General features: G+C 44.2%; 1 protein-coding gene across 1 annotated transcript; it reads left to right on the plus strand.

Moving 5' to 3' along the window:
• The first annotated feature begins 6,798 nt into the window (after window positions 1-6,798).
• On the plus strand, window positions 6,799-13,914 carry SRD5A3 (steroid 5 alpha-reductase 3). Its single transcript, XM_084203977.1, has 5 exons — window positions 6,799-7,010; window positions 10,130-10,285; window positions 10,678-10,868; window positions 11,996-12,118; window positions 12,572-13,914. The coding sequence occupies exons 1-5, from the start codon at window positions 6,802-6,804 to the stop codon at window positions 12,829-12,831; spliced, it is 939 nt and encodes a 312-aa protein (XP_084060103.1). The 5' UTR covers window positions 6,799-6,801; the 3' UTR covers window positions 12,832-13,914.
• Window positions 13,915-15,155: the final 1,241 nt, after the last annotated feature.

The following is a 15,155-nucleotide window of genomic DNA, read 5'->3' on the forward strand; positions in this document are numbered from 1 at the left end:
GCTGGGATTATTTATCTCAGAGACCCCCCTGCCTCAGTCATATCTACCCACTCAGAACTGTTTATTTTTCTAGCCCTTAGTTCAGAGAGCAGCAGAGCAGCATGTGTCAGTGCAAATACACAGGTAAGGCACTACACAGTAATTAACTTGTGAATGACCTTTCATTTGCCTTAACACTTCCAGGGTTAATTTTAAATTTTTTTCCAGTCATACTCACAGATGCCAATGAAGCGGACACCAACATGCTTGTCTAGCTGTATAACAAGAAGCCCCTCTGGCTTCTCACATATCTATCAAATCCAGAAGACTGTTTCCACTGGGAGAAGCTACAGAGTATTTTCAAAAGTGCTTTAAAACCAATGCCAGCCCCCAGCTCCTCTGGTTTGCTGTTGCCATTTTAAATTATTTGCCTCTTAATTTTGTGTCCCCAGCTCAGAAGCTAATCCTGTGCCACCAAGTGTATGACAGACCTGGTAGGAAAGAAAATCTCAGCTCTCCTACCTAAAAATCACCAGATATTTGTCAATGATTGGATGCATCTGAACATGCTTGCAGCATGCACTGCTCTTCAGGCACTGTTTCTCTCTCAGCTGAAGCCAGTATTTATCACAATTCTACAGGCCTTTGTTGTGTTAAGGCTCTAATAAATATTTATTGAGAAAATTACTAACGTAACACTTTCTTGATGAATATTTACTAGAGATTTTCAGTCAGTAAGCACAACAAGGAAAAAAATTCCTTTAAAAATCTATTACTGAAAAAAAAAAGAATTAGAAAAGCAAGACAAGACAAAAATTAATCAAACAGCTGGCAAAAAGGAGTACAAAACTTAAGCACATGCCAGCAAGGGAAGAAGTACACAGCAAAGGGTTTGACAGAATAAAAGAAGATGTGTGAACTAAAGTGGAACTGATTCTCTTCTCAGTCCAGATTTCATTCAAAACTAGACTGGGATTTGTAACAAAAGCTACAGATGAAACTGATTTCCTTTGAATAAAATCCCATTCTCTTGCACTTTCACTTGAAAATCCTGCAAAGCCAGCACTAGGTTTGTCTCATTTACCACATCAGGCTGAAAGGCTGAGCTCAGATGTAGTTAGGATCAAGTCCTGCTAAGGTAACTTAGCAGTTCCAAGCATAAAAAATATACTGTTAGAACAGAGCTTGCATCTTTTTTGCCCTCTGTAGCAATGTGGCATTAATAAGAAAGCAAAGATGTTAAATTGTCTTTCCAATATTACACTAAATTAGTTAATCAGGAAGAGTTAATTTGCCCATATTATATTTATACAATAAGGATAAATGAAAAAAAATTTGAATATTCATCAACAGCTTTCATTTCCCTTGTGACATGTTTACCTTTAGCAACACAAATTATTTTCTACAGCTGTTTTTACAGCTGTTAACTGTGCTTAGTAGTTGAAAACCTGAATTTCTTTCTAGTCACAGGTCACAGACAGTAAGGGTTCATTGAGTCTCTGCATCTTTCCCAAGACAGGATCACCAGTAAGTATGAGCACATGCATGAATTCAAACTATGACTTTGCTATGGCAGAGCACTGATAACATAGGGAAAATGACACATCTGCATTCTGGAGCAGGGCAGCAGCTTGGCATTTTCAAACCTAATGTTTCCTTTTTACAGCAGGTGGTATCCCTGGGACACAGCCACTTCCTTTAGCTCCCATGCAAGGGAGAGGCACCCACTCCAGATAATGCCCAGTGGATAAGGTGCTTCTGCTGCTCAGTAACATCATTCTCATAGTCCATGACAAATGTGGGTCCTGCTCCTGCTCATGATTTCATATATAGACTGGAACATCTGCCACCCCAGAGAACAGGACCTATGTCCGAAAATTCCTTCTGTTTCTGTGATTATTTTTACTAAACAGGTACCAACATTAAAATACTTTTCATTCACAGTCCCAGAGGGTATAGGAAAAGCTCACTAAAATGTCATCCATTTCCATAGAGTGTATAAAGCAGCACAGAAATGGTCAGTGTTTCCTTGAGGGAATTTTGAGTCTTCTTGATTGTGAGCTATAAATGTTGTTATTACCTTTCTCATTGCCTGCCAAGTCTATTTAGAGCTTTCCTTCTTCAGCTGATATCCCTGAGACAGCTAACTGCCCTCCATTACTTTTATCAGCCTTGGTCTTTCTCTTTTGGCGGGCATTTTTTGAGTCTGAAAGTTTCAAAAAGAATCTCAAAACTTTTTCTTTTGAACCCATGCCTGAATGCAATCTGTCTATTCCAGAAAATCCTGGTCATTCTGCAAGCAAATATCTTCTGGCAGATTTCTAAATAACTATAAAATATAGAAAAGACAGAGACAGGTATGTCCTTTGAGGATTTTTGTACAGAGTTAGATAATCATTTGCTACTCTTAGAGCCTTAATTCTGCCCCTGTCAAGCCCTGTGGTTGTAACATGGATCAGTGCCCTTTGACAAAGAAATTATTAAGAGTCATTCCTGAGAATTTTAACTTATCTTCCCTGCTCTCATTTTCACCATAACTTACTTATAACCTTACGTAAAGTTGTATTTACTTTAAATTAAGCTATATTGAAAATCAAGATAATTCAAGTGATAATTATGAGCTTTAGGTAGTTTTCTCCCTTACAAACTTCCTTAGATAATGATAGTTTCTCAAAAATCCAAATGCCAGTTCATATAGCAAACAACAATTTGCCCAGACTTAGCCTTCACAGCACATTACCAATCTGAGATCAAAACTGTATCATATAGGCTGAATAAAGCTGCTTTTATTCCCAGGGTGAAACTCCAAACTGCCTCAGATTCCAAGTTGACCACATTGGCAAGATACTGGCTAGCTGTGTTTGGTGAAAACTCAGCAAATAATATAGCTGAATGGTGAATAAATCAAGTATCTTAGTATCATGGCTCTCAGACATGTAGAAGTCACACCTTGAAGTCTATGGATTCCTGTGCATGAATTATGAATGAAGATCTATGCAAATATAACAGTGTTTATCCCAGAACTACGGCACCAATCCTGAACAGGAGCTCTCATCTTATCAGAGACTGACTCCTGCTTTCTATCAGCTAGTGGAAACACTCACATTTTTTAATTTGAAAGCCAAGGGCACATAGTCATCCCTTGAATAGGAGAAGTGCATTTCAGTGTTTCTCACATCTCTAAGTGAGCTTTTTATGTGATCTACAATTTATGTTTTCCTGGCCACAGCATCTCAGTATATTCTGCCAGTGACCAAAACCAGTAGACTTAGGCTAGCATTTTAAACTTCAAAATGCAGCAATCTGATGCTTTCTTGGTTTACTTGCCCACAAATTACAGAAATGTATGACTTTAGCCCATTGTGTTAATTAGTTGAATCAAAGAATGTTTTGACAGCTAAGGTTTTTAGACCCACTAGTACCAACCAACTAAATACAGATCATTATATCCTATAAATAAGTGTCTAGATTTTAAAATTCTCACCTGTACTGGCTTTAAGCATTTTGATACAAGTCTGAAAGACTGTGGCCTCTAATTCTACTTTCAGGGTTGTCTTTGAGCTAAATTCACGTTGAATCCTGTCTCAGAGATTACCAAGAAACCTAACTGAAGCTAAAGTTTTTGAGCTTCATTGGCAAACAAAAAAATTTGTTGGAAAGAAAAGTCTGAGCAAAGCAACCAGCAAAAAGTATCTGAGTAACTGAATAATTTCCCTATTCTCCCTTAGAAACAAAACAAAAAAAAAATCAAAATCACTATAATATATGTGGGTAAGTCTAGTAAGTCTGGAATTGCAGTGAAATCTGTTGTGGGCTGGCCAGTAAATGATGCTGATTTTTGTCCCTCATGCAGACAAATTCCTTTGAATAATATGATGGCCTGAGTTGAAAATCTCCAAAGCAGAGCTTCCCCGTCCCACACCCTACAAGCATTTCCATGAAGCTCTATCAGACATTATGGTCCACAGTGGCCCACACAAGTCCAGCTTTGTGACACAGAAATTTGAGCTCTTGTCTGACCTCTCCAGCTTTTCCTATATGGTTCAGCCAAGCCTTGATCCTCCTTCTCTGCTTTTGCACACCATCTTTCCAGGCTTTCTCTCCATTCTCCATATACTAAAACCTAGTAAGTTTTGTTGTAAGTGATGTTTCACAGAAACTTATAAACTGTCTGGGTAGGTCTCCTTTAACAGGCGGGAAACACAAAGCAGTCACATTTACAGAGCATCAATAATTTCTACCCATTTTTATTTGGATCCTCTAAGATTCGCTTTCCCTCAAGCGGATCTTCAGCAGGGAAGACAATACAGCTCAACACTGAGACATCCATGCTCAAGAAGAAAAAACCTGTCTCCATCAGTTATATCAGGAACCCACACAAACAGTTTCATCTATTTACCTAATTTTCAGATGAATAAAGTTAGGTAAGTTGAACTCCACCCATCAAGATGGAATCAGTGTCACGGTGCTGAGAACAAGTATTTGGCACAGAAAGCCAACAAGCAACCACAAACAACGGCAATTGTCGAAGTTCAAAGCCTACGGATGCAAAAATCAACTGTTCCAGACAGCTAAGGCGAGGAGAGGCTGCGAGGTGGGAGCCCCGCAGCGCTGCTGCTGGGAGGATGCTGGGAGGATGCCGGAGGAATGCTCGGGGCACTCCGGGCAGCAGGAGCCGGAGCCCAGCGCAGGGCGGGCGGGTTTCGGAGAACCGAAGAGTGCTGGTGCCACCTAGAGGGAGTTACTCGCCTAAAAAGGGTGGAAATCGTCACCGCACATGGTGTCACACAATTAGCCACAATTGTACAGCACTGGGAAAAAAATCCTAGAAAGAAGGGCTCTCTCTTACTGCTGTGCGAACTATTTATACAATATGAGCAGCAGCAGTGTAGAACTTATACCTTCATCTCAGTTTAGCCTGAAATTATAAATGCAGGCAGTATTTAAGACAACCAACTACTGATTCCTCTTCCCTTCAAACAATTTCCCAGCCACACAGCTGTACTCCTTCCCTTCTTCCTCCAATTATCTGAAATCTGAAGAAATAGCCCACAAGCTGACCACACTGGAGGTTGGATCCCACTTTCCTGTAGCAACAGCCATGGCTGGAGCCAGCTGACATGGAGGGTGCTTTGGACATCCAGGAAGCACTGACTATGTGGTCAAGAAAGCCTCAGGGATGCAACTCCACAGCCCTCTGCAGACCACCAGCTTTTCCAAATGACCCATCTGGAGTCTAGCATCTCCCTGTGTAATTTAAATCTGCTCTGCATTATAAGGGCCAGCACCCACAAGCAAAGGAAGGATTCAAGCATAAACACAAATCGTTGTAATTCTTTCACCATTAAATCTGCCACCTACACCTGTAGGTTTTACCATTATTATAGCCGTGACAATAACTTGAAGGGACACTATGGAACTTGGGGAAGTGTTGCTAAAAGGTAGACTCTGCAACCCTTTCAAAGTAGGTTAAAGTAATTTCTGATTAAGTGTTGGCCAAAACATTGTACCACAGCACTTTCCTTGAAGCTTCTGCACATGATCACTGCCATGGGTTAGTCCATGGGCACAGCATTCATGCTGTGGCTCTTATTTGCCCCATAGGAAATCCATGTGACATCCATGCTGAAGGTGATTGTTAAGATATTAAAAGAGACCTGTTCTACCTGTTACAGCTGCAATTTTCTCAAACACTAATTCTCTCTCCTTTCCCACCTATGTGTTCTGGTAGAGTGCAGAACAAGTGTGGGACCATGTCTACTAAACCCTCTTTGCCTGGCTTTGCTGCTAGTAACACTGCAGGCAACACACCACAGCTAGCAACACAGCTTGCCACGTAGAAATAGTGCCTCATACATTTGTACCCACACCTAGAAGATTCCTGGTCTTCATTCCTTAAAGCTTAGCTCATTAAAGAGTTATTTGATATTAAATATTTGTTGTTCACTGACCTCCAGGAGAGCTGCACCTCCAAGGCACTGGGTTAGATAAATTTGGAAGATTATTCAAGTGCCAAGAAGTTGAGTACATCACCCTGCTGGCCACACTGTTGCTGATACAGGCCAGGGTGCCATTGGCCTTCTTGGCCACCTGGGCACATCTGGCTCATGTTCAGCTGCTGCTGACCAGCACCCCCAGGTCCTTTTCTGCTGGGCAGCTTTCCAGACACTCTTCCCTCAGCCTGCAGTACTGCAAGGGTCACTGCGTTGTGACACAGGTGCTCCATCCACCACTTGGCCTTGTTGAACCTCACACTTCTGGTCCTAGCCCATTGATCCAGCCTGTCCAGATCCCTCTGCAGAGCCTTCCTGCCCTCCAGCAGATCAACTCTATCACCCATTTGGCTTTATCCATGAATTTACACTCGACTCCCTCATACAGATAAACAATAATGATGATATTAAACAGGACTGTGCTCAATACGGAGCCTTGGGGAACACCACTGGAGACCAGCTGCCAGCTGGATGCAGCATCATTCACCACCACGCTCTGGGCCTGTCACGCAGCCAGTTCTTAACCCAGCGATGGGTACAGCTGTCCAAGCCGCGGGCTCCCAGCTTTTCCAGGAGACTACGGCGCGGAACGGCGTCTCAAGCTTTGCTGAAGCCCGGACAGACAACACGGCCCGGCGCTGCTCTGGGGGCGGGGGCAGGGACAGCGGGCACCGGCCGGGCTCCGCAGCGCCGCTCGGCCTCCAGGGGCCCCGCTCTTCCCGAGAACGGGAAGCGGAAGGGACAGCGCCGCCGTCGGGGCGGAGCGGAACGGGGCTGGGGCCGGGGCGGAGCGGAACGGAACGGGGCGGGGCGGAGCGGGGCCGGGGCGATGCTGGCGGCGCTGGCCGCCTCCTGGTCGCTGCTGGCTGCCGCCTTCCTGGCGGCGCTGCTGCTGCACCGGCGGGCCCCGGCGCCGCGGCCCGGTGGCGCTGGCCTGGTGATCTCCGGCCTCTTCCAGGACCTCATTCGCTACGGGAAGACGAAGCGCGGGTGCGGGCAGCTCCCGGGCTGGCTGCGGCTCCTGCAGGTGCCCAAGAGGTGAGGCCCGGTCCTGCCGCTGTGGCGGCGCGCAGCGATGGCCGCGTCTCGGGTACCGGCTGCGCGTCTGTCTCGGGTACCGGTGCGCGTCTGTCTCGGGTACCGGCTGCGCGTCTGTCTCGGGTACCGGTGCGCGTCTGTCTCGGGTACCGGGTGCGCGTCTGTCTCGGGTACCGGGTGCGTGTCTGTCTCAGGTACCTGATGCGCGTCTCGGGTACCGGGTGCGCGTCTGTCTCGGGTACCGGGTGCGTGTCTGTCTCGGGTACCGGTGCGCGTCTGTCTCGGGTACCGGGTGCGTGTCTCAGGTACCGCAGCCGGAGGTCGCGGCAGTGAACAAACAGCGCACGCCGAGAGCACGGCGGGGTTTTATAGAGGTGGGCTCACCTTTGTTGCGAAGCGTTACTCTGGTTCTGCAGATGGGGAACCGAGGAGCGTAGAGACTGCGAGCGGTCATACAGAATCCATGTGCTCCAAATCGGAACAAAAACCTAATCCCTTGAATCCCAGTCCCATGCGAGGTCTCCAAAACAAGCCTCCCTGCAAGACTCAGGTCAGGTACCTGGGAACGTGGAATCCTGAGTAAATGTCACTGTGCAATATGCTGCAGGTTGACTGTCTTACACCAGTTTGCAGTCTTCTCCCTTCAAGGTTTCTTTTTGAAATGTGGCCAAGAACAGCATGGCGACACACCAATCCAGGGCTCGCATGAACAGTCTCTGATAAGGCAAAAGAACCACTGCATTATCCAAATCCACCTTAACAGACATTTGATGAAACGAAATTAAATATATATATGTTTAGATGTGTAATTAAATGAATTTAATTAATTAATTAATAGATGTTTAATGAAATCATGAAAGGAGGCAGTCCCCCCTCCATCCCCATTTACAGCTTTTTATGTTTCTGGTTTTATATATTATGGGATTTCTTATTTTTTAATCAGCTGAGATTCATGACTAGAACTAGTCTTTGACTTGAATGTAGAACCAAACAGGATCTTGCAAGGCCAGCAGGACAGGACTGGGAGGCTACTTAGCCTGAAGATCTGATCTCCCCTATTGTAACAATCTCTGACACATTTTGTATACAAAGCTTTCAAATGAAAAGTTAAAAAAAAGTTTTGTGACATAGCAACTTATTCATGGAAAGGTTGCAATCTTGGTTATCAGGCTTCATGATACAGACTATACCCAGGGATGTGTTTAAAATGTGCAGTACCCTGAGTGAAAATAAGGATTCATAAAGGCTTTGTCTTAATCACTGTGTACTGCAGCTTCTTGTCTCAGTTGACCTTTCTCCAACAGAAGTTTCCCAACACCCCTTCTTAGGGAGATTGGTGTCTGAAGAATGTGCTTTTTCAGGGAATTGGTCTCAAGGTCTCAATATGTACAAAGCAATTCTGTTAGTTAATCATAATAATGTCAGTGAATCCATAACACTTCTACCCTGAAGGAATAGAGAAGATCTTGAAGGTAGCCACTGAGGTGTTTTCTATTCTCCTCAACTGCGTCTTGTTTCCAGACAAGCATTGTGTTTTCACTAGCCTGGGCTTGTTTTTAACTTTGCCATTCTGTCTTGTAAAATGTTGTGTTGCATTTCAGGTTGGTTTGGCAAATAGTGAAAATTCCTCTTGTTGAGGAGGGATGGCACGTGTACTTACTGCAGTGCTGGTTTGATCTGTAGGTCAAATATATCCCCACTGTAACTGGGATTGCTGAAAGCTCGAAGGGTGTGTCTCTTTTAAGTTGCCAGGGCTTGTTTGTGTGCTGGTAGCAAAAATCAATGTGTGGAGAAAGTTTCCTGGCAAGCAACAAGATATGAGTCCACTGAGTAATAGGACTTCAGGGAAAGAGCTTGAAACTTGGAAGTTATGGTGAGTTTTTATCGATGTACAAATTCTGTTTGTCTTAGACAGCGAGGGAGGTAAAATTTTAGTTCTGCTGCTGCGAATCAGCAGACAGAATGTTGCAGTTTCTGCTTTGTAGGAGAAGGAACTGAGGAGAAGTCATAATCTATAGGGAAAGCCAGCTGCCAAAGGGTGAGGTGCTCTGGAGCACGCAGGGATGCTTGCTGCTGCTGTGATTCTGACTCAATCTCTTTTGTGCTCTTGAGAGATACCTGAGCTGCTCTGGGCAGGGGGGTCATTGTTTCACTAAGCAAGGGTGTTGTAGCCCTTCACTGCCCCAGGAGAAGAGTTTGCATGTTCAACAGAAATATGGTCTTCACTTGACTATACAGTTATATCCTAGTTTTGTACCTGTAGTTACATTGTCAAGTCAAGGCCATCAGCGTCTTCCCATGGGACATAATTTATCTCTTTGCAGATGTTTCCAGATGTCCTGATTTTTCTTCACTGCCAGTAGGATTTGTAATTAAAAGCAAAAGGAAATACTGGATCACCTAGTTTGAGCTGGATATTGTAAATAGCTGTAGGCTGTTTAACTCAGCTCAGTTACCTGCCTTGGCTGTCATGTCTTGCATTTTGGTAACACACAATATGCCTTTATAAGTGCATTAAGGGGTTGGGAGATTCTTTGTTTTCTTAGAAAAAAACAAACTTGTGGTCTTGCCTTGTAATCACCCAGCAGTGTTGATGGTCACTGATTTTTTTCTATATGATTGTTGCAGACCTTGAATTTGCAGAAGGACAAGATATTTTAATGTAGAGCAGGGTAATTACTTCTGGGTTCCTTTGATGAATTTTAGCATGTACTGGAACTGAGAAAAGTGGGAGTGCTGTGAGGTGCAGCAGCTTGGAAATAAGGAGAAAACTAATCTGAATGTACTTTGAGTTGTGTAAATTATAAAGAAAATGTACATCACAATTAGTTGTAAGCCTTGAGGAGTACTTTTGCAATGTGTGGATTATACTGTCTCCTCTTTAGTGCAGCTATGGTTAGTAAGGTAAGCTAAATTAGGTTATTCCAGGCAACATTTTACTGGGATAAAATGTGTTAAGGTTATTCCTGCTTGGTACCACTGAAGTCCTGAGTTTTCTACTTGGACATTTGATGTGGGCACCAAAATGGAATGTACTCCCCATCAGACAAGCATGTCCTGCAGCTACATTTTCAAGGAATGATGAGAACATTAATAAAAACCCTTTTTTGTTCCCACAGGTGGTTTACTCACTTTTATGTGGTTTCTGTGCTCTGGAATGGATTCCTGCTGATCTGTCTTTTCCGAGCTGAGTTCCTTGGAGAGTCACTCCCATCATGGATTCAGGACATGCACCATGCTCTTGGCAGAGATTCTCAGAGCAAGGACACAGGCAAGTATTCCAGATATTATAATGTAGCCATATAAATAAAAAACTTGGACACTGAATTTGTATCCAAGTGCTACTTCATTGGTTGCTTTTCAACTATGCTCCAAATTACTTTCATGGTACACCAAATACCTTTGTCATTATTGAAGATAGAAATATTTATGGATATGCTGGTTTTCAGCAGTCCTTTTAACAGAAAAGGCCACTAGCACCTTCTGGAAGAAATCTTGCTCTGTCAGCAGTGCCTCACGTGTACAAATATTTTTCCCAGTTAATTTAAAATGAGGGTAAAGTTCTGCTGTGGGAAGAGAGAAAGGGAACAGTCTTTTTTAAGCACTGTCAGGGTTAAATTGTTCCTGTCTGTTTCAAAGTGGCTGGTTTTTGTCTGTAAGCAGATAGTGAGCACTTCTCTGCACTCCTGGTTCTCTTGCTCCTTTGGCTGCATAGCTGTCGAAGACTTGCAGAATGCCTCTGGACCAGTGTGTTTTCCAGTGGTGTCATTCATATTGTGCAGTACTGCTTTGGACTTGGTTACTACATTGCTGTTGGCTCAACTGTGCTGTGTCAAGTGCCTACTAATGTCAGGAATGGTAAGTGCCTGCTTAGTTATCATCAAAGATGCAGTTTTGCTCTCATTTGTTTCCATTGTGGCAAACGGTTTCACAGAGAGCTGCTTGTTTGAGAAGTGTGTTAACTGATGAGACATAAAAGTACTTCCTGGCATAGTTCAAAGTAATTACATGTCAGTATATCATACAATCAGCCAGCATTATACACACACACAGACAGGGACACACTTTCATGGTTATCTGCTTAAAGGCTATAGATCATATGCTTTGTGAAGGACAGTAATAGGTACCAGCTCTCAAATGCCACTACACAACTTCAGTTCTCAAACTGAAGAGGAGGTTTTTTTGTTGTAAGCTTTCCTACAAGCTGAGTCTGCAAGGCTGTCTTGGCCACCTCCTTTTTTTCCATGGAGAACTTGCCACTGCTCTGCCTTGACTCGGGCAGTGTCTTCTTTCCCTTGGTACTGTAATGTTTCCATTAATACATGAGAAATTTGAATTATATGACTTGTTTCTGCCAACACATTCCATTGGGTCTCACAACTGAGCTGCTAAATCCCCTGCACAGACGAACCATCAGCTGGCTGTAGCACTCCTCCTGTGATTAATTTTTGTGAGGCAGTCATTACAAAGTTTGGTGAAGTTTTTAAGCACTTTGAACCACGTTGGGCAGGGGGTGGTATGTATGTGTGTTACTGTGAGAGAGACAACTGTGTGCTTGCCTGTTGACCTGAGCCATGACAACATGTTTAATTAGGACAACCATAGTTACAAACAGTGTTGAATATTGAGGTCTTAGACTACCAATTATGTGTTGTTGTACATCACACTGTATTTCAAGCTGCTGGATTAATAACTAGGTATTTTAGTATAGAGCAGTCAAGGGAAATGAGCTACTACCTGGGCACTCAAATGAGACAGGCTTTCAAAGCCTCTTTCAAGGAATTAGAGGCTCACTACCAGAATTTTGTAAGCCAATAACATTTGAGAAAATGTTATATAGTGTTTTGAGATGTTATATATGTTATATATATATATATTGTTTGAGATATTATATATGTTATAACACTAAATGTTATATAGTGTTTTGAGATGATGCTTGGGAAGTTACTTCCTGGCCATATATTAATAAAACATGTTTCATTCAGGAGAAAAGCTTTCTGTGCACATCTGCTGGTATCACATTATAGGAGTTATGATGTACATTTGGGCCTCTCTTCACCAACACAGATGCCTTGCAATTCTAGCTAATCTTAGAAAAAGCAGATCAGGTAAGATGTTTCATTTCTATCAAATGTTTACTTAGGTATTTTTTTCTGGTTGTGTTGATAGGCTTCTGTAGCTTCTAATACCTTAAACACAAGTGTTTCTCAGTTCCTGTACTGTGTAGATTAAATGAGGCTGTTTGAATGGCTGAACTGAGGGGAGAGGGTGTGGTATGTCTGTATATATAGTTCTGTAAAACTTTAGATGAAGCTCTATCTTCTAACATCTTAAGGATAGACATGGTTTCCATGCTCTGTGTTTGCACAGCCAGAGGTGGCATCTTGTTTCATTAAGTGCAAAGCTGTCAAATCAGATGGAGGTGGATGATGATGATTAATCTGCACATTGTTCTATAATTGTGAGAAGATTATGATGATTAATAAGCATATTGTTCTGTAATTGTGAGAAGAGTTTGTTTAATGCATCTTCCCAGTTAATTTCTTTCTGTTTACTTGCAGGAAAGGTTGTAAGTCTGAGCCACAGTGTGCCTTTTGGAGACTGGTTTGAGAGTGTCTCTTGCCCTCATTATTTTGCAGAGCTCCTCATATATGTTTCTATGGGCATCACACTTGGAATGCACAATGTGACATGGTGGTGTGTAGTGATGTATGTTCTTTTTAACCAGGCACTGGCTGCTGTTTTGTGTCATGAGTTTTATCATAAAAAATTTAGCTCCTACCCAAAGCATCGAAAAGCATTTATACCACTTGTTTTTTAGAGAATTTTTTCTAAAGTATTTTTATGAAAACTGGGAATATAAGAGATTAATGGTTTATTAAAACCCAGGTAAAGTTGCACACTTTCTCTAATTCCACCTCAAAAGCTCATAATTTTAATGATAATCTCATCCATTTAACAAATTTGTGAGGAAATGTAAGGTCTCTGCATATCATGCTAGCTAAAAAAGGTTCACTGAAGACCTTAATTCAAAGTGGAGAGATGCTGATTGTGTCTTTTCTCTTTTATAATTATATCTTAGGCATAAAACACTTGCTGTTGTGCAGCAAATCCAAATTCATATATGTGAAAACTATTGAAAGGAAGTAATCATTTAAACTACTGTATTTCGTGTCTTGAATAATATTTAAGCATATTTCTTTCCAAGTCTCTTTTCTTTGAATCACTTCAGAGGGAGGTAAATTGTGTATCTTTCTGTGCTTCCCTGGTGACAATGAAAACCAGCCGCTGCTTTACAACTGGAAGCACAAAAAGCAATGGAGAAAGCTGTGGTGCTGGAGTGACTCATGCTCAGCAGTGGAGATAAACAGACCCATTCGCTGCATTATCTCTTCTGCACCAAAGTGGTTTTGTTCATTGATGAAGACTGCTTTATCCCTAAACTGGGAAAATAGTGGAAGGTCCTCTGACTAAAAAGGCAGTGGAAGAGAATTTGCAGAAAATTAATGTTCTTTGCTGTGGTTCTGTTGCTTTATAGTGGGTTTTTGGAGTCCCTCATGTGTTAGAGGGGACAGCTGTGCAGGATGACCATGACCACAACTACACTGGTTTCTAAACAGATATAATGAGCTGCCAAGGCAGAGCACACACAGAAAACAGTACCTGACAAACATTGCAAAGAAATTCTTTACTGGGGAGATAATGTAACTCAGCACAGGGACTTTTTTTGCACTTAACTATTAAATATTTTGGTCCTTCTCATGACACTGGTGTGAATGATCAGTTTGTGTGATGAAGTGATATGGATGCTGGTGTTTCAGCATGTTGTCTACTTACATGCACACATTATTTTGTATATAAGAAGTATTTTTATACAATGAAGTATCTCTTATGAATTGCCTAATTAAAGACTTATTACACTCTGTCTCTATTTCAAATGGTTTTTCAAAATTGAACTTTCGTATTTGAAAAACACGAGCAATCACGTTATTGCTCCTCAGGAAGCACATTCCTGTCCTTGCTCTGGGGAGAGCATCGGGGCACACAGCTATCCTGGGGTCCCCAGGGAGAGCATCACCTGGAGGGCTGTGTCAAGTTCTGGGCTCCTCACTTCAGGAGAGACATGGAGCTCCTGGAGCAGGTCCACAAGGGCAGCAGAGATGGTTATGGGATTGGAGCATCTCTCTTACACGAGAAGAGGTGGAAGAAGCTGGGCCTGCTCATCCTCAAGAAGAGACTGAGAGGGGAACTCATCAATGTCTACAAGTATCTAGAGGTGGGAATGGTGCCAAGAGGATGGATTCAGGATCGCCTTGGTGGTGCCAACCAACCGGACAAGAGGCAATGGGCAGAAACTGATACACATGAAGTTCCACCTGAATATGAGGAGGAACTTCTTTTCTGTGCAGGTGACTGAGCACTGGAACAGATTTCCCAGAGAGGCCGTGGAGTCTCCCTCAGTGGAGATATTCAGGAACTGCCGGACACAGCCACAGCCCTGTGCCGTGTGTTCCGGGATGGCCCTGCCCGGGCAGGGAGCAGGGACACGGACGGGACGGCCGTGCCCGGGCAGGGAGCAGGGGCTCGGAGGGGATGGCCGTGCCTGAGGAGGGAGCAGGGGCACGGACGGGATGGCCCTGCCTGAGGAGGGAGCAGGGGCTCGGAGGGGATGGCCCTGCCTGAGGAGGGAGCAGGGGCTCGGAGGGGATGGCCCTGCCTGAGGAGGGAGCAGGGCCTCGGACGGCACGGCCGCTGTGGTCGCTGCCAGCCCGACCCGCTCTGTGATTCCGTGCTCGGGGCCCTACTGGGCTCACGCACGAAGCGCTGCTGTGCACTTGGCCAACAACGAAACCGAGACGTGTCCGGGCCGTTCCTATGCGGATTTTTTTGCCGCCTTACGCAGCCGCTGCCCGTCCCTCCCGCTGCGCCCTTTCCCTGCCCGTAAGGAACCCCAAACGGGGAAGGGACGCGCTTGGACTCGCCCGCTCCGCGGAAACGCCGCGCCGGGAGCCGAAGGAGGGAGGGGGTGGCGACCCTCGCCCCGGCCCCCCGGCAGAGGGCGGCGGGCCCGGCAGCGCGGCGGGAGGCGGGGCGGGGCGGGGCGGGACGTCCGCGCGCGGCAGGAAGCGGGCGCGGGCGGGGCGG

The sequence above is a fragment of the Fringilla coelebs genome (genome assembly GCF_963513975.1).
Source record: "Fringilla coelebs genome assembly, chromosome: 4".
NCBI classification, from domain to species: domain Eukaryota; kingdom Metazoa; phylum Chordata; class Aves; order Passeriformes; family Fringillidae; genus Fringilla; species Fringilla coelebs.

What these genes read in the sequence shown, in the direction of transcription:
- SRD5A3 (XM_084203977.1), top strand. Translation starts at nt 6,802, where the DNA reads ATGCTGGCGGCGCTGGCCGCCTCCTGGTCGCTGCTGGCTGCCGCCTTC. An exon ending in GCCTACTAATGTCAGGAATG is followed by an intron (nt 10,869 to 11,995) that starts GTAAGTGCCTGC and finishes TGTTTCATTCAG; the next exon opens with GAGAAAAGCTTTCTGTGCAC. An exon ending in TCTTAGAAAAAGCAGATCAG is followed by an intron (nt 12,119 to 12,571) that starts GTAAGATGTTTC and finishes GTTTACTTGCAG; the next exon opens with GAAAGGTTGTAAGTCTGAGC.